Genomic DNA, 22,505 nt, shown 5'->3' with positions numbered 1-22,505 from the left:
TGGAGAGCAAGCAAGCATTAGTGACAGGCAAGGACATGAAAAGGGCTCATCCTTAGCAAACTGGAAGGACATAAAGTCCTCAGTCTCATTGTAACTGGGGTGCTGAATGGGGCCAGTGAAGCAGCCAGAGAGTGTTGGAGGTGCTGCAATATGCTTCCATAACACTCCATATCATGATTATTCCAATCATGGCACTGAAAAAATTTTATTCAATAGTTTGTTAGTTTCTTGTTTTCCTTGCAGAATTACACCATCTGTGATGATGGGGACAATGCCCATCCCTGTCTGACCCATAGACGGTATGTAATAGATGTTTTAAAAAGATGTAAGTGAATGAATAAATGAGGGTGAAGATGAGGTCACAGAGGTGGTAGAGGGAGGTGAGTGCCAGAGAATAGTGCCAGTTTCCAGTGGGGTGACCCGGATCAGCTCAGGCCTGATGCTAGCCACTCCCACACAGCTTCTTTCTTTCCAATCCACTTGTCATTCTCTTTGGGAAGGATTGAGGTCTCTGGAAAACAGCCAAAAAACTGTTATGGGAACGGCAAGCCCAAATAATGCTCAAGCATCAGGAGGATCTAAGTGCTGAAAGCCACTTCTGTTCCCCTTCTCTCAGCTGAGGGGGTGGGAAAGGGTTTGGAAAGCCCTAACTCCTTTTAGAGAGACTTAGAAGGCATATAAAGGCCCCCTGGTTGAGGACTTGCTTCCTCATTCTGCACTTCGTGCCAGAACTCTCAATCCTTCACTGAGAGAAAATGTCCATCCAGTAAGTATCTCTGAGAGATGTTTTTAAATGCCTTAGTGGGTCGATAGTAAATGGGCTATTTCAAGGGGTCCTGAAGAGGATTGATGGCCTGTTTCTGGGAGGCCTCCTGTTTTGACAGGGAAAATTTCTTCCTATTTATATATTGAGGCATATATCTAGCACTTAGGTCTAAATTACTGTTGGATTTTTGTGACTGGGCCTTGAAAGCAGTGGTGAGCATGAAGGTTGTAATGAGGCAGGTCCAGGTTCCAGCCATTTCCTAGCTATGTGATTTTGGACAAATTACCTAACTTTGTGTAGTCTATGTTTTCCCATATATAGAATGAGCATACAAGTATTTACCCATTGTGGTGTTGTGACATAAATGAGCTAATAGCATACATAGTTCTTTTTATGGTGTGCGGCACATAGTAAGTGCTTAATAAAAGATGGCTATCATAATGAGGGAGTCTGATCAGAGTTCCCACTCTAAGAAGTTCTAAAATGGAGCCAAAGTGAGGAGGCAGAAAATAAGCAAGAATATTACCCGAATCTCCTAGTCAGACTATTTTTAAAGGGCACCATAACTCTTGGAGACTGTTGAAGAAATGAGATGATAGGAAGAGATGATAGTATAATATAGGTGAGTAACAGAGAATGAGTTACTAACCCAAAAAGCTGTTATCTCCCTACTCTTGGAGATTCTTTATGAAGCAAGAGAATCAACAAAGCGGTGCAACAGGGCAGGGTAATTCTGTGGGAAGGACTCTGTTGGGAAGTCAAGAGATAGCAACAGGATTAGTTGATTTCAGAAATATGGGAAAACTGCAGAAGGCAGAATTAAGTCCATCATGACATTAAACGGGAGGTCATTTCCCTTCACATCAAAGGTGGAGGACTGACCCAGGGGCCCTGCCTTGCAAACCTGGTGACTTTTCCAGACCCCAAATACCATGTGCTCCCAGCAAAGGCTAGACTGGCAGTGGTGCATTGTCATTGATCCAGAGACTGCCTTCTCTCCTGAAGCTGTGCCTCTGTCTCAGTGGGCTTTTTTGAGTATCAACATGGGCTTCTTCCCCATTATTCCACCTTTTCAGAGTTGAACATCCTGCTGGTGGTTACAAGAAACTGTTTGAAACTGTGGAGGAACTGTCCTCACCACTCACAGCTCATGTTACAGGTTGGTCTCACCGGTCTTGAAACCATCTTCTCTTTTTTGTCGAGATCCCGCTTCCCTGGCTTTTGTTCACTGGCATCTCTCAGTAGTGTTTCCCACTGCGGGCTACAGACAGGGGAATCTGGAGGTGTGGCCTTTTTGTATCAGAAACCTTTTTCCTCTCATTTACCCTTTATTTCCCTAATGTAGAAAAATCCTACCTAATTGGAATCCCTTGGGGACTGAGACTATACCTTTGTCATCTTTAAACTAGTCAGTGCCTAACTCAGTGTCTGGCACATAGTAAATTTCCTATAAATGTCTGTTCCATTGGTGTCCGGATAAGTGAGGACTGGGTGACAAGCATCTGGAAACATTACAATAAAGGGTGGTAGGTTTCGTGCCTGTTACATTGCTTCTGGAGTCAGACAGATGTAGGTGCTAATTGCAGCTCCATTATTTTACTGGCTGTGAATCTCACAAGTTACTTAAACTTGCTGAGCCTCAGTTCCCTTACCTATCAAAAACCAAACTTTCCCTCATGGGGATGTTGTGAAGATTAAGACTAATTGAAAGATTCACCTAGTATTCAACACAAAGCAATCAATAAGCAGTTATTATTACTATTGTTAGCATCATTCAAAGACCTCATATGACCCGTACAGCATCCTTGCTTGGATATGGCAAGTCTTTCCCCCACCCCCCATTTCCTCTTCTGTAAAATGGAAGAGATGAGCCAAATGCTCTTTCTCAGCTAGATTCTAACAATTTAGGTTCTAGCAATGAAATTAATGTTATGCCTTCAGTTAAGTCATGCTCTCTTAAAGTTCTTATCAGAAATACAAATTCTTAGGAAGCAGGCTGCTGAAACTGAACTGTTGGGAATAATCCATTTGTTTAAAAAAAGTTGGTAAGGATTATGCAAACACTGCACTTTTCAATGGATAAAAGGGCACAGACCTTACTGCTTAAGCTAAAAGTCTTAGGCCTTTGTTGTGTACCCCTCATTTTGCAGATGAGGACACTGAGCCCTAGAGATGTCACATGGCAAATCCTGAACCAGAATCCAGGTCTCTGACACCCAGCCCTGTGCAATTCCTGCTACAGCAGGTTAACCTTCATCTGGGCAGTAGTCCATACCCTCAATGGACTCTAGATTTCAAAAAGCCAGTATTATTGTTCCATTTAAATGCTCTTCTCTATTGAAATATCTTTTTATAGTGTTTTGATCTCTGCTCCTAATCTACCTCTCCTACTCCTCACTCCATCAAAATATATCAAGAAATTTGAATTTTTTCTTAAAAGGCAAATGTATTGATACCTGGGGAAATCTGTTAGGTAGAGAATCCATTTCCTCAAGGGCCTTTTCCTTGTCTCCTTCCAACCCTTTATCCAAACTCAGGCATTGTGACATTTCCCGCCACTTGGTCTCCTAGTGAAAGGAGAGTCAAGTCAACAGGCATTTTTGTCAGGGCTGCCCAGCATGAGAACTGGGAATGAAAATCACTGCCAGCTTTACGAAGAGGCTGCCCAATTGAGCTGCTAATATAATCACCACGCCTTACCAGGGATGAGCACAGCAAAGGGCAGGAGTAAGAAGCAATGTTCTATGTCTCGCCTTCATCACAGGCAGGATCCCCCTCTGGCTCACTGGCAGTCTCCTTCGATGTGGGCCAGGACTCTTTGAAGTTGGATCTGAACCATTTTACCACCTGTTTGATGGGCAAGCCCTCCTGCACAAGTTTGACTTTAAAGAAGGACATGTCACATATCATAGAAGGTAAAGAATGCTAGGTCCTACTCCTCCTAGGGGTGAGACCTAGCTCAGCTCTTCCTCCTACGTGCTTCTGAACCTCTTGAACCCAAGAGGAGACCTATATATTTGCTTACTCTCAGAATCCACTGGGCCAGTGCATTTGCATATGTACCTGGGAGGTGTGCCATGATAAAGAACCTAAGAACTAGAGCTTTGGGGTCCAACATGCCTGACTTCAAATTCTATATCTACCAGACACTATTTGTCTAGGTGGGCAACGTTTGGCAAGATGTTACTCTCTAATTCTTGGTTTTGTCATCTCTAAAATGAGAAATAATAGAGTCTACTTCAGGGTTCATTACAAGAATTAAATGAAGCACCTGGGAAGCATTCAGTAATAACAAGTTGTTATTATTATAGTTACTGTTATAGTTATTAGACCATTGGTTTTCTTGACTCCTTTTCTTTTTTAATAATCAGAAAGGCCCCTGGGAAGGAGGGAGTGGTGGCACAAAGAGGGAAGGACCAGATTATGTCATAATAATACAAGAAAGAGAAGTTTTCTAAAAACAGGGGGTTGTTGCTAAAAGGCTTGAAGGCTTAAGCCATCACTCCAGGAAGCACCCATTAACACCACAATAAATAGTCTTATGCTTTAATATTCAGACCTGTTAGACACTTTGTTGATCACCACAGGTATCAGGAATTCTGAAGAGCAAATGGAGACTTGAAGTGGTCAGGATACCTCAGACGGTAATAGAAGAGAATTCGATCAGATCAAGCAAAAATTTAGCTAAGAAGTCAGAGAAAGCTTTCATATGCTCACTAAAGACCTTGGTACTTTTTCCTCTTCATAACTTTGTTTCTTCATCTATGAAACTTTAAACACTTATTATACAGATTGCAGGAAGTGCAAAATCAGATTTTAATTGATTTTCCATGTGAGAAATCCTAGGCAATGTATGGGATATGCTTTGGGAGTTCTGCCTGTACAAGATACTGGATTCAAGAATACCCTACTTTTAAAACTAGCAAAACAAATTTTACGATTGAAGAAAAAACAAGAGTGACAAAGAGAGACTGAAAAGAATATAATTCGACACACCATGTTCTGTATTTCTCCACTCAGTGTAGTTGATGGGTTATAGTTACAGGAAGTTGGAGGTCCTATGTGAACTACCCACTGCATAGTGTGATATGGAGAAATGCGTGTTTCCTGGCTTGGGTCGACTTGAGTTCTAACCTAGCTTCATTACAGACGCCAACCGCTTAATTTCCATGCTTGGACATAGCAAGTCCAAGCCACGAGCCTCAATTTCCTCATCTGTCACTGGGAGGTTTGTAAGGCATAAATTCAAGCTCACAGCATTGTCTCTTTCTTTCTTAGTCACCCTGAGAAAGTGACCTGACAATACTCTTTATTCTTGATGTAGTGGATTTAGGATTCCACATTCTCTCTGACCATTCTCAGCTCCATATGGACATACTGACTGGCCCTGCCTATGACCCTTTGCCATGTCTCTGTGTCCTTCAGGTTCATCCGCACTGATGCTTACGTTCGGGCAATGACTGAGAAAAGGATCGTCATAACGGAATTTGGCACTTGTGCTTTCCCAGATCCCTGCAAGAATATATTTTCCAGGTTACTGAAACTCAACGGCATATTATTAAAGACATTTTACATTAGCCCTTCTCTCTCATGGCTTGGAAGTTACTGGACTGAAAACTCCATTTGTTTCTGCAGGTTTTTTTCTTACTTTCGAGGGGTGGAGGTCACTGACAATGCCCTTGTTAACATCTACCCAGTAGGGGAAGATTACTATGCCTGCACAGAGACCAACTTCATTACAAAGATTAATCCTGAGACTTTGGAGACAATTAAACAGGTAGGACACAGTGCTCAGGCAACATTGCTCAAGAATTTAGAATTTGCACCCTACCATTAATTGTGCAGTTTGGGGGAAAGAACACGAGAGCCAGATAGATTAAGTTTCACCTCCTTGCTTTGTCATCAACTACTACCTAATGTGACAGGGCAAACTTTGTTTCCTCATCTATGAAATTTTAAACACTTATAATACGGGTTGAAGGAAAATCTTTAAAAATGCTTAACATATTCATTCATTCATTTGTGACACAAATTATTTATTCGGTCCCTTCCATGTATGAAAACTTACACTAGATGCAAAGGACACATCAGTAGGTAAGACAACATGGGTAAGACAAAAATCTGGAATAAGTTATTGAGTTAATGGGAAGCTATTGAAAGTTTTTGCTCAGAGAAATGGTATAAGCAGAGCTGTGCTTTAGGATATTTAATCTGGAAGCTGTGTGGGAAAAAAGAAGAGATAAGAGATGGTTAGGAGACCAGTTAGGGGAATTTAAGACCAAAACTAGAAATTCAGTGTAGTGTAAATAGAAAGGAATAATAGTCCCAACACTAAGTCTCTATATCAATAGCTGATTTATCATTCTCAGCAGACTATTTACTAAGGCTTAACATACACTCTCAATAGCTCATTCTTGTTTTTAATGTATGTTTGTAATCATATAAGAGTATGTGTTAGATCATTTAGAGAAGAACTTAAGCTGAGTTCTTTTGTTTTTTTAAGTTTATTTATTTATTTTAAGAGAAAAAGCATGTGAGAGTGAACAGGGGAGGGGCAGAGAGAGAGGGAGAAAGAGAATCCCAAGCAAGCTCCCTGCTGTCAGCGCAGAGCCCATCATGTGTGACAGGGCTCGATCTCACAAACCATGAGATCATGACCTGGGCCAAAATCAAGAGCCAGCCGCTTAACCGACTAAACCACCCAGGCACCATGGAGCTGAGGTCTAAACCATTCATTTAACTCTGATAAGTAAACCTGTACTCAAATTGCTATGGGAATATAATTGCAAATATAATGTTCATGTATGGCTTCAAAACAGCCTTTATTAGGGGTCAGGTTCCATTGTCAACAGCACTGTACCTTGACTTCATATAAAAATATAGTTTTAAAAATCTGAAACTTTTTTATTACTATTACTAAAATAGCTTCCTAACCAGTGCCTTTGCCTCTAGCCTGATTCTCTTAAATACAACTTCCTTAATTCAGTAGAAGCAATGTTTCTAAAATTCAGGCATAAATGTGTTACGGTATCGGCGGCATCCACAGTTTCTAAAATAAAGTCCAAACAGGGCTTTGCGGCTGCCAGATTCTTCTTTCTCCTCCTGCATGCATGCCTTTGACAGCAGCCATGTTCGATGACTAGTAATCCCCAAACAGCACGTGCTATTTCACAATTCAATGCCTGTACATCAGTGTTCCCACTCCCTAGAACACACTGTCATCCTTCTCCACCTGATTAACTTTTACTTGTCTTTCAAGCATTAGTTGGAGTCATTGCCCTTGAGAAGCCCTGCCTAATCTCCCAGTCTGGGTTAGATGACCCTTCTCTACAGATACCATTTTGCATTTACCAGCAATGTACTATATTTTATACACAGCGCTATCAAATAGAACTTCCTGTAATGATGGCAGTATTCTATACATCATTGTCCAAGTGCTATTGAGCACTTGAAATGTGACTACTATGACTGAGGAACTGAATTTAAAGTTTTATCTAATCATAATTAATCCACATTTTAATTACTACATGTGGCTACCATATTGGACAGCACAAGTCTAGACTACAGTTGTTGAAAGCAAAGACCATCTCTGTTTTCCTAGACCCTGGCACAGTAATATTAGCTCAATGAGTACTTGATAAATGAATGAATGTCTTGCCTATTATTTATATAAGAATGCTAAAAACTCCCTTTAAAACACATTCTCCTAATCAAATAGAAAGAATTGTGGTTAAATAAATATATACCTCATCAATTATTCATTCGATAAATCTGTGTTGAGCCAGTCCCACGTAGAAATTCTAGTGCTGATTTTGCCAGCATGTGGCTCTATATCCTTGAAAAAGTCACTTGACCTGTCTGGGACCTCAGTTGTTCTTTCTATAAACAGAGAGGTTTATGCTAGATTTGTGATTCTGAATTTCTTATGAGACTCCAAATTGAATTAAAGCGCTAAATCTTCTCTCCAAAAACATTTGCATTTAATTTAATTCCAGGAGTTTCATGGTTCTCCTGAAGTCTATTTAGGTTAAGACTCTATACTAAATAGAATCTTGGGGTTTCTTTCAGTTCCAAATTTATACTCTCCGCAAGACAACAGGTTTGGTATTTAGATTATACTATACAAATTTGCCATTTTTGTAAAATAAAATTACTGCACATAAGCAGTTTCACACAATTTACCTAATAAAATAAGGGGGATATAAAGAAACCCCAAGATTCAAATTCCCACTTTGAGGACACCCTGCATGCGCAAAAGGAAAGTAGCTAACTAGAGTAGCATCTGGTATACACTGAAGAGCACATCCAGGGACATCTCCAAGATTTCAGAGGTGTTGGGGAGTCAGCATGGGGGTCAGAGGAGAGCTCTGCACTGAAAACGGGCATTCAGGCAGACCTGAAAGAGGGTAGAACCCAGAAAGATGCAAAGAAAGAGAAAATGCACTTAGGGTGAGGCTGCAAGTGGTAGCAGTGAGGTCAGACCTAGAGACCAAAGGGGTAATACAATCTTTCTCTTTACATGGATGACCTCTGCTCTCTTTCCATAGGTTGATCTTTGCAACTATGTCTCTGTCAATGGAGCCACTGCTCACCCCCATATTGAAAGTGATGGAACTGTGTACAACATTGGTAATTGCTTTGGGAAAAATTTTTCAATTGCCTACAATATTGTAAAGATCCCTCCACTACAAGCAGGTCAGTTTACCAATTTGACTCTTCCTAAAATAAGTATCTATATTATGAGAAAGCTACCAGAAATACAGAATACCAGATCAGAATACCAGGATAGCACTATATATGCATGGTGAAATTATTCTCAGATTGCCCTTGCCCCTATCCTACCAGGGACCGATGGTTAAGGGCACCATAGCAGAAAATGACAACTTGAAAATATAGAAAGCAAGTGGCCAAGTTGTTTTCTACAATGTTTCAAAAATATTGTGCATATGTGTATTTGATCATATAAGAGTTAGATTAAAATTCGGGAAATGTTTATTGAGCACTTATTCATGTGCCAGGCAAGATTAAATTTTTAAACCAACCTATATGTATGCATAATTGCATGTACACATATATGAAAGTGTACTAAGTATTTTGTGTGTGTTTAATTCCCCAAACTCCAAACAAATCTATTAACTCATGTTAATATTATAGAGAAAGAATATTAAAACAGAAAGAGAGTACTCTTTAGAATTCTCCATTCATCCTCCATTCATTGCCAGAAATTTGATAACCATCTTGGTGACAGAACTATTTGAATAAAAATGGATTTTTGTTTAGTATTGGGTAGCATGGTTCTGAAGATATAGTTCCTGAATCAGCAGCATTATTTGGGAAGCGGCTAGAAATCCAGATCCCCACCCGTGGTTGACTAAATGAGGAATTCTGGGTGTGGGCCCGCAGTGAGGATTTTTAAGAAGCTCTTTATGTCATCCTGAAGCACACTAAGGTTTGAAGACCACTGACCTAGCAGTAAACAAACTTTTATGTGCTTAAGAATTACTGTACAGAGCTAATGACACAAACCCACATATACTGTACTTTGTAGGAAACTTAAGAGATTATAAAAGGCATTTTGACCATACAAAAGTTTTCCTTTACTCCCTGACTTAGCACCTACCACCTCCAGTTGTACTATGTGACTCCCCTGTACTCTGCCTGCACATCACTATTTGAGTGCACTTTTCCAAATCTGCTGCTATTTGGATTTTCCTGGGTGACTGCAGCTTCTCATGAAATTTCCCTAAGAAACACCAATGACTGAGAAAATGAAAATAAGCTCTAAAACAAAACAAAACAAAACAATCAAGATCTGGAAATGTATTTCTTTACTTGCATGAGCTGTTCTAAATGCTTTGTATTAAAAGAGAAAAGAGAGGCTTTTTCCAAAGCCTTTTAAAACCGCTTTATTTCAGACAAGGAAGATCCAATAAGCAAGTCAGAGGTCGTTGTACAATTCCCCTGCAGTGACCGATTCAAGCCATCTTACGTCCATAGGTAACTTGAAGGCCTGCTATGAATCTTCAGGAAAACCAAGTTTAAAGATCTGTTTTGCCTACCTTTGATACCAATCCTGATCATGACATTTTCTTGCAGAAACCTAAATTTAAATGTAATTAATTTCACGTAGGCACTGTTGATTCATATAACTGAGCATACCTCATGTGCACGTATTTCTTTGTGGTTTGAAAATCAGTCCTTCCCATTCACAAGTTTATTTGTGTTTCTAAACAGTTTTGGTTTGACTCCCAACTATATTGTTTTTGTGGAGACGCCAGTCAAAATTAACCTGTTCAAGTTCCTTTCTTCATGGAGTCTTTGGGGAGCCAACTACATGGATTGTTTTGAGTCCAATGAAACCATGGGGGTAAGACTTACATTTACTTGCCAGATTCATGCTTCTGAAGAAGGTGTTTCATAATGTATGCTGTTTTCCTTTTTAAATCCATCAAAATATTTTCCTCACTTTTCAAGGTTTGGCTTCATATTGCTGACAAGAAGAGAAGAAAGTATCTCAATAATAAATACAGGACCTCTTCTTTTAATCTTTTCCATCACATCAATACTTACGAAGACAGTGAGTTTCTGATTGTGGATCTCTGTTGCTGGAAAGGGTAAGAAAGGACATTGGATAATATTATGTCTCCAGTCACTCCTAGAAATTAGGGACATTTTTCAGCGATGCTCTCAACATTTAATCTGAATTACATCTAGAAAAATAAAGTATGCTTAAGTCGCAGAATATAATTGAGAAAGCAGTAGGAAGGCTAGGTAATCAGAAGCACTCACAAACTGAATATTAAAACCACGGTTAATGACTGAAAACCGATCAGGTCTATGAACCTGACCTGAAACTAAAAAGTGCTACGACCTGATAAGTAAATTTAAACTTAACTTCACTGCAACTTGACAAGATCCCTTGGCGGGTGTGTGTGTGTGTGGGGGGGGGGGGGGGGGGGGGGGGGCTTGAACTCCACCCACTCTGGATTTGAAAGAAAAAGGCATGCTTTCTTCAGAATACCGAGTCACCAAAAAGACAGTAGCCTCTAAAGACACAGATGGAATGATGATGGAGAAGCAGAACAGAAAGTATCATATAAGTCTGCTGTTATTTAAACATATCCATGAGGCAGGTTTGTTTGTTTGCTTGCTTGCTTTTCATGCAGCATGAGCATGGGCAGCAGCTTATGGCTGTAATATACCTGGGTCATTAGCAGGTTCTGAGTTGGAGAATGAAGGACAGGCAGGCACTTGTTCTTCTAAAAGGCATGGATTGTCTCTCCGAAATCATTTGCAATTGTCTGCGCTCATGTCTGACTTCTTACTTTTGCAGATTTGAATTTGTTTATAATTACCTATATTTAGCCAATTTACGTGAGAACTGGGAAGAAGTGAAAAAAAATGCCAGAAAGGCTCCCCAGCCTGAAGTCAGGAGATACGTACTTCCTCTGAATATTGACAAGGTAACCACCCTCTACACAGATTTCAGATATAACCAGAATGTTTCATCTCTCTCAGGATTTGTTCTCCTGCCTTATGTTTATACATAAAATCTTGAAATTTTAGAGCTGGAAGGAACTTTAAAAATATACTAATTCAACTCCCCTCATTTAACAAATGAGGAAACTGAAGCTCCAAAGAGTGACATGACTTAGCAAAAGCCAATGGCAGCAGAGCCAAAATGAAAACCAGGTTTTGATTCTAAATCTGTTCTTTCATTTGCAAAATCCTTTAAAAATATTTTTTCTCAGTGAATAGTGCAGACCACTGATGCCTAGGATCCTTTGTCAATAGTATAAATAATTTAATTCAAATAATTTGAAATTCTAAAGCAATGAAGCTTAAAAAAGTACCCCTGTAGGGAAATCGGCCCATTATTTTGGTTTTCTGCAAACCATCTGAAGATACCGCCACAGGATAAACACCATTAATAGCCTTTGGCAGTCATCTTTTCATCTCTGCTTTTCCTTCCTTGTATTCAGTGGCTCTCTTTTAGAATATTAGATTAACATCAAGAAATGTTAGTGTGATAGAATACCAGTCAAAATCAAGAAAAATATAATTTTCACAATAGATACATGGACACACACTGGGTAAGACAGCTATATGGAATGTAAAACACTGTACTCAAAGCTTAGATCAGATGTACTGGGAAATAAACCCAGTTTAGAACTAGACACTATTGCTCTTAAGCAAGCTTGTAAGCTCTATGAAGAATGAGAAAAGAAGAGAAGGTTGAGGTGGAGTAAATGAGCTTCTACAAAGGCAGGGAGGGATTAAAAAAGCAAAACTTGATACAGAAGTATAAAGAAGTTGGTGGAGCTGATACATTCGGAGCATAGAGGAGATGGGCATGGGGCAGAGAGACTGGAAAGACAGATTGGAATGATTTTATATGGGACTTTAAGCACTTCTTCTAACTTGGCCCTTAGGAAGCATATCTCTGGTATATGGAGTTTAGTGCCCATAAAATACCAAATGAATGAGTCCATTGATTTTAGTGAACTCTTATTTGACTAGTAATGGTAAAATCACAATCATCTTTAAATTAAGGAAATAAAATAAGATCATTTAACTTAAATATTCCTTACCTCAGTGTCTTCACATTCAAAAAGAGGAAAAAGGAAAGATTTTCCTAAATGTGTAGCCATCACTGTCTGAAGAAAGACCACCCAATTGTAAAATAGGAAACTTCAGTGATGATGAAAAATGGCTAATGTCACCCGAGACCCTACCTTCACTTTCTTCCAATAGTTATTAATTACCCACTGTAACACAGCATCGTACTAAATTATTTCAGTGCGTACATCAATAGGATATGCTCTTGCTCTCCTGGAACTCATCACCTAGTGTGGTAGGGAGGAGGAAGGTGATTCAGTAACGATAACACATGTCAGCATGAGACAAGTAGTGTGAGGGAGGCATAAATTGCTTTGGCTATTCAGAGGATGGAGCAGTCACACTTGTTTGGAGAGATTCATGGAACACAGTCATTTGCAATATTCTGGCAGAAGAGATGAAATTGAAGCAGATCAACTTAAGGCAGAAATAATAGTTTGAGGAAAGACAGAGAAGTGGGGAGGGGCAGAAAAGCAGCAGGAACTGACTTACTCCAACTAGTTGGAACATAAGCATAAGTAGTGGAGTACATTGTTGTGGGGGGGGGGGCGGCGATAAAAAAGCTTAAAATGCAGGCTGGGGCGCCTGGGTGGCTCAGTTGGTTAAGCATCTGACTCTTGATTTTGGCTCAGGTCATGATCTCATGGTTTGCGGGATGCAGCCCCGTTTTGGGCTCTTCTCTGTGAGTGCAGAGCCTGCTTAGGATTCTTTTCTTCCTCTCTCTGTCCCTTCCCCACTCACACTCAGTCTCTCTCTCAAAATAAATAAACTTTTAAAAAAAGCAAGCTGGTAATCTCTGAAAGCAATTTTTTTTAAGTTCACTTATTTGAGAGACAGCACAAGCAGGAGAGGGGCAGAGGGAGAGAGGGAGAAAGAGAATCCTAAGCTGATAGCACAGAACCCTATGTGAAGCTTGATCTCAGGAACTGTGAGATCATGACCTTAGCTAAAACCAAGAGTCAGAGGATCCACAGACTGAGCCACGCAGGTGCCCTTTTTTGAAAGCTTTAAGGCCAGGATAAGAGGTGATACTTTATTCGGCAGGTGATGGGAGACAGTGAAGGTTTCTGAGCAGAAGGAAACCATATTCAGAGCTAGGGGAGTGGGTACTAAGTGTGCTGATTTGCATGGTTCTCTCTACTACTAAATGTCCGCCTTCCCTGAACAAGTCACTCAATCACTGTAAGTTCAGTTGCCTGCTCTGAAACCTAACTAAATAATAACGAGGGTCATTTGCAGCTTTAATAACTTGATTTTCTAAAATAAATTTCTGAATAAGTGCTACTGGAAGTGTAAAAAGGACAGAGATGGGGACCTGCGATAGAAGACAATTAAAATCACTCAGGCGAGAGAAAAATGTAGTACCAGGAACAGGCAAACACAGACAAAACTAAGAGCTCCTATAGGTGGAATTACAAGGGTCTTGCATTTGATTGGATGGAGGAATGAATTAAATCTTTGATATGCAAAATATCATAGAGATCCTGTAAGCCTACGTGTCTAGAATAGTGATACCTTTGGAAATAGGGAGTATAACAGGCAGAGCAGGTGTGGGGACAAATATGAATTGCAAAACTATGAGAAAGAGAGAGGATAACGAGTAAGGAGGTTGATTTCACGTCAAACAGAGCCAGGCTTGAGTTTCAGCTGTGCCACTTACTAGCTGGGTGATTTAACCTTAAATTTCCTTCTCTCGGTCTGTAAAGGGAACCATTTAACCTTGTTAAATTTCCTTTTCTTTATTTGTAGCCATCTTACTCAGTTGTTGTGGTTGATAAATGAGTTGATATATGTCTGTTATTAAATAGAGCCCTTGACACAAAGTAAATGCTAAATAAATATTCGTCATCATCATCATCATCATCAACAACAAAATCAGTATCAAAACATCTTCATGAAATATGCTTCATGGGCTTTCATACATCAATGCAGGGCCTTGGGAGATCAATTAGAATCGATAGTTACTGATATTGAAATGATGATCAACTATATGAGAACACATAGATGAGACTGCTAACAGGAAAAAATAAATCTCATTTCAAAATACATTTTTTAAAAGAAACTTACCCATTTGTTTATTTTAAAAATGAATTTGATAGCCCAGAAAATGCTGAGAGAAGAAAAGATGGCCAGGCATGGAACTTTTGGGAAAGCGTCATGTACAGAAGTTGGTATAAAAAGAGGAGACAGAAAGGGAGAGAAAAAGTCTTTAAAGAGCCCTAGCTAGAGCTAAGAGAGGGCAATGCCACATTGGATAGGGCAAGAGGGTTTCATCAGTGCCCACTCCTATGGGCGAGCTAAAAGGATGAAGACTAAAAACCGCACACTAGATTTGGTGATCTCCAAAGGGAGGAGGGTGAGAGAGGCAGCAATCAGGATTCGAGGCACTGAAGATGAGCAAGTGGTAGGATGTGGGAGCACTTACTGTAGTCCACACTGAAAAGTTTGGCAGTGAAGGGAAATACCGGTCATAAATTAGGAGAAGGAGAGATAAGAAAGAGATTGAGGGAAGGGCTAAGGAGAGGAAAGAGTACAAGATGAGTGAAATTTCCAGTCTACTGATTAAGCTAATGGTAGCATCTTTAAAATACATCTTTATTATTTTGAATAGGCAGTGCTTTCAAATGGTCAAAAATCAAAATGATATGAAAAAGTACACACTGGGAAATCTCACTCCAACTTCTGTCTACATCCAGTCCATACCACCTCCATTCACTTTCTATGTGTAACTTTTCATGTCTTTCCTTTTCTTTGGTTTGTTTATGTGAATATAAGAATACACACACACACACACACACACACACACACACACGCATACATGTAACTATTATTTCCCACTCTCATACACAAAAAGTAACTTTCTATATCCACTGTTCAGTGCCCTACTTTTTTCATTTAACAATATATGCAGAAGACCTTGCTGTTTTCAACTGCACAGTATCCTGTTTGTGAACACACCCAAGTCCCACACTGCTGAGCAACAGAATTGTTTCCAATCTTTGGCTGTTACAGATGTTATGAGGAATAACTTTGTATATGTGTTCTTTCATACATGCATAGATATATGAAGAGGATAGATCCTCAGAAGTGAGATTTCAGGGTTAAAGGATAATTGCATCTATTAAAAAAAAGTGGGGGGGATGAAAAGGAGGAGGTAGTTTGTTGGGGAAAGCAAAAGTAATGTTATAGATTTCTTACATAAAAAACTTTATTTACCAATAGAAAAAATAAGATAGAATGAAGTAAGATAATCAATTTAAACTTACAAGTTCATAAATAAGTCTGACATAAGCATTTGATCTCTTCTACCCAAAAACCACCAAGTGACTTAACGCTCCATTTCACAAAATCTCATAAAACTCTCTCCATTTCTCTATTTGCTCTTTATCTCCCACCCCTTCCTCTACTATTTCCTCTTAATGCACCTCTTAATACACCACCAGAAAAATCCCCTCCATCCTCCTCTTAGAATGTTCCTCTTTCTCCTTCTCCTTCTCCTTCTTCTCCTTCTTCTAATCAAAACCTGGCTTTCTTCCGAGGATACTGATCTCTCCAGCAGCAACCTCCAGTCTTCTACAGCCCTTATATCACTTGGCCTGGGGTTAGGGTAGGGGTTCTCTTTGTCCCACTTTTCTGCATCCAGATTCACTGTTCCTTCCATCCACTCTTTAGATATTCCAATTTTAAATCTCACTTCAACGAATTATATAGTCAAGTGGCATATACACCTCTCATTCGCTCATTATTGTTGTCATCTACGAACCACCACTCACTCACTTCCCCTCCTGGCTCAATGTCACACTCCCCAGATCTACTCCTGACTCTTGGTCATTTCCATATATACATCATAGGTGATTCTTCCAACAACTTGTCCTCTCAGTTCCTTGACCTCTTGCACTGATCATGTCTTCCACTCTATCTCAGCCACTCACTCCCCATAGTCACACACTTGACCCTGCCATTACCTATGACTGTGCTCCTTCCAAAATCTTAATTTTGTGCATGACATACTCTCACTATCACCTCCCATCTTTCAAGATCACTTGTCCTACTGTGATTCTTTCCAGGAACCTCCAATCCACTGAACCTACCACCTTCTCACTATACCTCACTCCACTGAGAACTTACCTGTATTCATTACTTAACTAAAATTCCATTGTCAACAATTATAATCTTAGATCTTCATTTCTCTTACCTTTATTACTTTATTGAACTCATTTGTCAAAACCACAATCCTAGTTAAATTCAACTCTCCACCCACTCTACACTTGTACCTCCAAGGCTGAAATTAGGTGCTGAAAACACACAATCATGTTAATTGGTTCATTTTTAAATACATGACCACAAACCTCACTGCTACATTTCTCAACTTCATTTACTCTCCCACTTTGCTAGTTAAGTATTTCACACCCTCCTCTCTTCAAACTTCTAACACCTCCCACCTCCACACTCATACTCAGCTGATGGCTCTGCTTCCTATTTTATTGAAACAAATGAAAGAAATCAAAAAAGAACGTTATACTCCTGCCACCACGTCTCCCCACCCACCAGCATCTGTACTTGTATTGAATTATCTTTCATCCCACCCAGAACTAATCCTTCCCATTTTCCCTTCCTTACCCACTCAAGGACATCATCCAAGCAATTCTCCCCCTTTCCTGTATCATTACTCTCCCTTCTCACTGGATCACTCATATCCTACCATTATTTCGGCCTCTTACAAAATCCTTCTCTTGACTCTTCTTGGCCCCATCGGCTATCCTCATTCCTCTTCTTGTATATTACCTCTTAATGCGAGAGGGCACTAGAACTCAGCCCTTCTTTTTATTTTCTTTTTGTACATTCATTCCTTTTGTAAAGACTCATACTTTAAAGCAGCCTATATTCACATTTTCAACTTCCTTTCAACTCAAGCTTCATATATGCTACTACCAACTCCAAGTCTCCATTTAGCTGTCCAATAGACAGCCCAAGTTTAGTAAGACAAAATCTAAATTTCTCCTCTTCCTCTACCAAACCATTTACCCCACCTGCAGTAGTCCCCATCTTTGTTGTGACAGCTCCAACCTTTAATTATTTAGGCCAAACACCTTAGAGTCATCCTTGACTCCTCTCTTAATTTCATGCCTCTTCCCCACCCCATAGCCTATCTATCAGGAAAACCTCATGACCCTACCTTCCACTTCTTGCTGACTCTAGTGCTACCTAGTCTGAACTCCAGTTCAGCCTAGTCTGAACTACTGTTTTCTTTTGACTGGACCACTACGTGACAGACTAGTTTCCCCAACTGCATTCTTGCTTCCCCCCTACTCCCAAGGGTAGTCTTGACAGAGCAGCCAGAGTGATTCTTTTAAATATCATAGCATGCCAATCCTCTGCCCAAAATCATTCCACGGCTTCCCATCTCTCACTCAGAGTAAAAGACCAAGTGCTCACAATGACCTATAAAGCTGTACACAAGACAGCTCTACCCTCCTCTCCAGCTCCTTTTCCCCAGGCTCAATTAGTTGCAGCCACACTGGTCTCTTTAATGTTCTTCAGCTATATTTGGCATCCTCCTACCTTAGGCCTTTGCACTGTTTATTCTCTTTGTTTAAATGTTCTTCCTGCCTGTTGATTTCTTCACCCCTTGCAAGTTTTGTCCCAAATGTCACCTTTTTGATGAAGCCCACCCTCACCACCGAATAAAATTGTAACTCACCTACCCTTCACACTTTTGATCTTCCTAACTCTGCTGTATAGTTTTCTCCCCGTACTCATGATACACTATACACTTTTAAATTATATTTATTGTTTATGTTCCCCAACTAGAATGCAAGCTTCATGAGGAGAGGGAGTCTATTCTCTGAAATATCCCAAATGTCTAAAACAGAATCTAGCACAAAACACGTACTCAAGTATTTGATATACATATTAGTAAATAAATGTGTTCCTAGAAAGACCTCATGGTATCCTTTCATAAAATAATCTGAAAATCACAGGGTGGGATAAGGGGTTGACAGATCTTAGACAACATCTGGTCCAAGAGTTCTTCTGCATTTTTTTTGACAACATAACTATATGATTTTTTTCAAGCAAAATCAAAATATATCCCAGCAATAAAGATACATTGTATCTTTATAGTACAGATAAACACTAAATGAATCCCTAGAGTTTGAAGTCTTTTGTCATTCTACAGGAAAACATTTTTTTTTCCTCAGAGGCCCTCCCTTAGAGCCCTAAATTTTCTTTGAGGACAATTTCATTGGACACATGTGAAGATTAAGGGCCTAGAGGTTACACAACTTTCCCAGGGATACACAGGCAGTGACTCACACAGGCACAGACAGCTTTCCCAGTAGTGCACTTGGTTGGGTTTGCTTGCCTGTAGCTGTCTGCACTTCTCCTCCCTACACATTGATTTAAGAAACAAAGAACTCAAGAGACAAAACTCAGGAAGACTGCATTTATGGCGGCTTGATTTTTTCCTTCCTTCTCACTGAGGTTTCTGTTATCCTCTTTCCTTAGGCTGACACAGGCAAGAATTTAGTCACACTCCCCAACACAACTGCCACTGCAATTCTGTGCAGTGACGAGACTATCTGGCTGGAACCTGAGGTTCTCTTTTCAGGGCCTCGCCAAGGTGAGATGATTTAGCGAGGGAACAAACTGTTCCATTCAGAAATTAACTTGAGTTTTCCTAAGCATGTCCTCTATTTTGTAGCATTTGAGTTTCCTCAAATCAATTACCAGAAGTACGGTGGGAAACCTTACACATACGCATATGGACTTGGCCTGAATCACTTTGTTCCAGACAGGGTAATTAATCCATCTTACCTAATGCTAGGAAAGTAGTTTGTGTCCTCTACTAGCCAAGTAAAGCACATTGACTGATTAATTGATCGATTTCTCTTTCTTGCAAGCAGCTCTGTAAGCTGAATGTTAAAACTAAAGAAACTTGGGTATGGCAAGAGCCTGATTCATACCCCTCAGAACCCATCTTTGTTTCTCACCCAGATGCCTTGGAGGAAGATGATGGTAATGAAAGCAATGGATATGTCTGAACACTTTCTTTTTATTGAAATTCTATATGTTAGTGCATTAGGAGAGAAGCCACAGTGATTACTCCCTAATGTTCAGATGTGATCCTTAATACTACTGAATGGGAAGCACTAAAGAATTTAAGCTTATTTGAAAATAAGTTTCATCTATGGCCAATATCACTGATTACTCATGGAAAAACGTTAAAGCACCATCTGTGTCATAATGGAACATCATTGTCTACTCTAGATGGAGGGAAGGTGAAGAGAGAACAGCGTGAATTCTGTTTTTGCCTTTTCTGATTTAGATAAATTTCTGAAAAAGGGTAGACTTCTAAGGAGAGAAATTGAGTATTTTAACAGATCAAAGAGAATGAGAACGAGGCTTTGTGCCTCTGCTTTGGGTTTGTTCTTTTATAGTAAGCCAGAGCTACAGCCTGTAACACAGCAACTCAATTACAAAGCATCAATCTTTGTTAACTATTGATTAGCTGAGACAGGAAGGTAGATTATACTCTCTAAGATTAAAATATGGAAAATCACAGATAAATGAATAAAATAAAGAATTATAGAGCCATTTCATGCTGAACAATTTTACAAATAGAGCCAACCCAGACAAAACTGCAAAATGTTTGCTCCCATTTTGTTAGAAGGAAGTAAGCTTCTAGCTAGGTCTTGGAAACTACAGAAATAATACACCTTACTGTTTTCAAAGTCTTTTAATATATATTTTTCATCTGATTGTCACACTTTTTTTGCAGTAAGTTATGTTAAATCTTATGTTACAGATAAGAGCACAGATCCATTCAATTAATAAGATTTTAATGAACAGCTAACTCTGTCCTAGTAATTGTATTATGCTACTGGGATATAACAAGTATCCCAATGACAATCCCAGAGACAAGACAGATATGGTCACTTCCTTCCTAAAGCTGATAGTCTAGGGAACATAAAGAGTTTGAAAGACCTCTTCAGGGTGACCACATTTGTCAGTGCAATACCTTCTATATTATTTCAATGACATTTAATCTATGGTCCTGGGATTTTTTTCCTTCTTTTAATTTAACATTGCCTTCCTTACTTTTGATTAACAGGTGTAGTTCTGAGTGTGGTGGTGAGCCCTGGGGCAGGACAAAAGCCCGCTTATCTTCTGATTCTGAATGCCAAGGACTTGAGTGAAGTTGCCAGGGCTGAAGTGGAGATTAACATCCCTGTTACCTTTCATGGGCTGTTCAAAAAATCCTGAGCACATTCCAGCAAATTATATTTCTATTGACAGAACTAAGAGAAACAGTCAGGTCTCCAATCAAATTCTGTTCAATTTTAGCCTGCTGTATTATATGGTTTTAACTTGCAGATGCACACAATTTTTGCAATATTTTACAGAAAGCACAAAGTTGAGCAAGCAATCCCTTTACAAAAAAAAAAAAAAAAAAAAAAAAAGTACGTATTTAGATAATCATGCTTTCTCTGAGACAGACAGACCATAAGTAAAAACTCTATATAGTTAGTAATCAAATAGAAAATGAATGTGGATTTATCAAACTTTTTGGTTCCTATTATAAAAGTGTATTTTAGGTACCCATCTGCTCCAAGCATTTTTTAACATTTAAAAGCCAAAGTTCTCTATACCAGATTTGTATGTGGCTTTGCTGAGTCAAAGCAGTATCAAGCAAAAAGGCTTAATTCCTAAATATCAGACCAAACTTTTTCACAAACCAGGAACTATCATCTAAGGGTAACCCTAGTAATTGTGTATATATACACGCATACATACATACATGTATGTATGTGTGTGTGTGTGTATAACTGCTCTGAGATTCTCAAGCTTTATGAAAGGCATTTAATATAGGTAATTACTGATTATTTCTGATTTTACAATGAGAAAGCCTATCTCTAACCGACTGAGGGCTCTAACCGAAGAACATCGCAAAGACTAAGTTATTAAAAACTTACATAACATCAAAGCAATTACATATAGCAGTGACTATAACTTTTTGAAATACTCACAAATATAATTTCTACTTGAAATAAGAGTATAGGATAATGTCAGGGGGTTATATTATGTTGCCTCTTATGTTAATCATATTTAAGCACTGTGCAATCACCTGACCTAAGTGAAAGACAGAGAGAAAAAGAGAAAATATTAAATCATTAACATTCAATATTAATACATTTTAAGTACTTTTATTTTTAAAATTACTCTATGTGCTACATGATGTAAAAAAATGAAGATTGACAAAAAATTATATTGTATATCTTAATCCTGGTATTTTATGCTAAGAAGTATTATATATCATTGTATTTAAGATAATCATCATTGTGTTTGACTAAGTAAAAATAGCTTGAAGGAACAGACTGACTAGGGTACTTGATGTATCCATTTGATTTCTTTATTTAGATAAAATGCAAACTCATTTTTTAAAGTTATAAATACTCATTGAAACATACTTCTCAAAGAAATCTAAAATTATAGAAAAGTAGAATTTATAAAGTAAAATTATACAGAGCTCATCTAAGCTCAACTACCATTAAGATTGGGTAAATTCTTTTCCATCTTTTTTCCTCCAGTGGATTTTTAATGTAATCATTGTTTCATTGTGGCTCATTCCTAGCTAGAACTAGAAATTTCACAAAAGAAAAGAAAAATGCCAGGGAATAACATACAATATGTGACTGTAGATAAACATCAGTCTGTTAGTTTTTGTCTCTATACATGGCATATGAACATAATTCCACAAAGAAGGATATTTATCCATTTCTTTTAAAAATGCAGAAAATAAAGTACTGAGCAATTACAAAGTTTTGTGCTTAATAAAGCCTCCCAATTTGAGAGAGTTCCTAAAGTTGCCCCTTCCTACATTTGCCAATCACTCTGTGCCTTCTTCCCGTTCATTTTCCATGAAGCAAGTCTTGCAATTTGGGGTGCCCACCTCCCCTCTTTTTGTAGAAGCCCATTATGAGCACTGTGCTCTGTGAAGAACACCAGTGTTTTTTAAGATAGGAAACAGATTACGCCAAAGTAACATTCTGCCAATACCATTTCACCAAGATAGGAATTCTCTATACAATCATTGCTAATAGTACGCCACGAAGGCTTA

At 38.9% G+C, this 22,505-nt stretch overlaps 1 protein-coding gene across 2 annotated transcripts; it reads left to right on the top strand.

Moving 5' to 3' along the window:
* Positions 1–641: 641 nt before the first annotated feature.
* On the top strand, positions 642–21,760 carry RPE65 (retinoid isomerohydrolase RPE65). Of its 2 annotated transcripts, XM_045477804.1 has the most exons (14): positions 642–766; positions 1,843–1,925; positions 3,531–3,681; positions 5,192–5,299; positions 5,402–5,543; positions 8,314–8,461; positions 9,682–9,763; positions 10,001–10,133; positions 10,241–10,380; positions 11,100–11,229; positions 18,893–19,007; positions 19,089–19,183; positions 19,291–19,402; positions 20,499–21,760. In XM_045477804.1, the coding sequence occupies exons 1-14, from the start codon at positions 756–758 to the stop codon at positions 20,648–20,650; spliced, it is 1,602 nt and encodes a 533-aa protein (XP_045333760.1). In that variant the 5' UTR covers positions 642–755; the 3' UTR covers positions 20,651–21,760. The 2 variants fall into 2 exon arrangements, with proteins under 2 accessions (XP_045333760.1, XP_045333761.1); XM_045477805.1 differs by lacking the exon at positions 3,531–3,681 and having other exon boundaries at positions 752–766.
* Positions 21,761–22,505: the final 745 nt, after the last annotated feature.

This window comes from Leopardus geoffroyi, chromosome C1 (assembly GCF_018350155.1).
Source record: "Leopardus geoffroyi isolate Oge1 chromosome C1, O.geoffroyi_Oge1_pat1.0, whole genome shotgun sequence".
NCBI lineage: Eukaryota > Metazoa > Chordata > Mammalia > Carnivora > Felidae > Leopardus > Leopardus geoffroyi.
Note: the sequence above shows the minus strand (reverse complement) of the source record. Positions and strands in the feature narration are given on the sequence as shown.

Bases quoted from the DNA above. Each gene is read 5' to 3' on its own strand.
- RPE65 (XM_045477804.1), top strand. The intron at 3,682-5,191 runs GTAAAGAATGCT...TGTGTCCTTCAG, and splicing joins CATGTCACATATCATAGAAG to GTTCATCCGCACTGATGCTT. The intron at 10,134-10,240 runs GTAAGACTTACA...TCACTTTTCAAG, and splicing joins AGTCCAATGAAACCATGGGG to GTTTGGCTTCATATTGCTGA.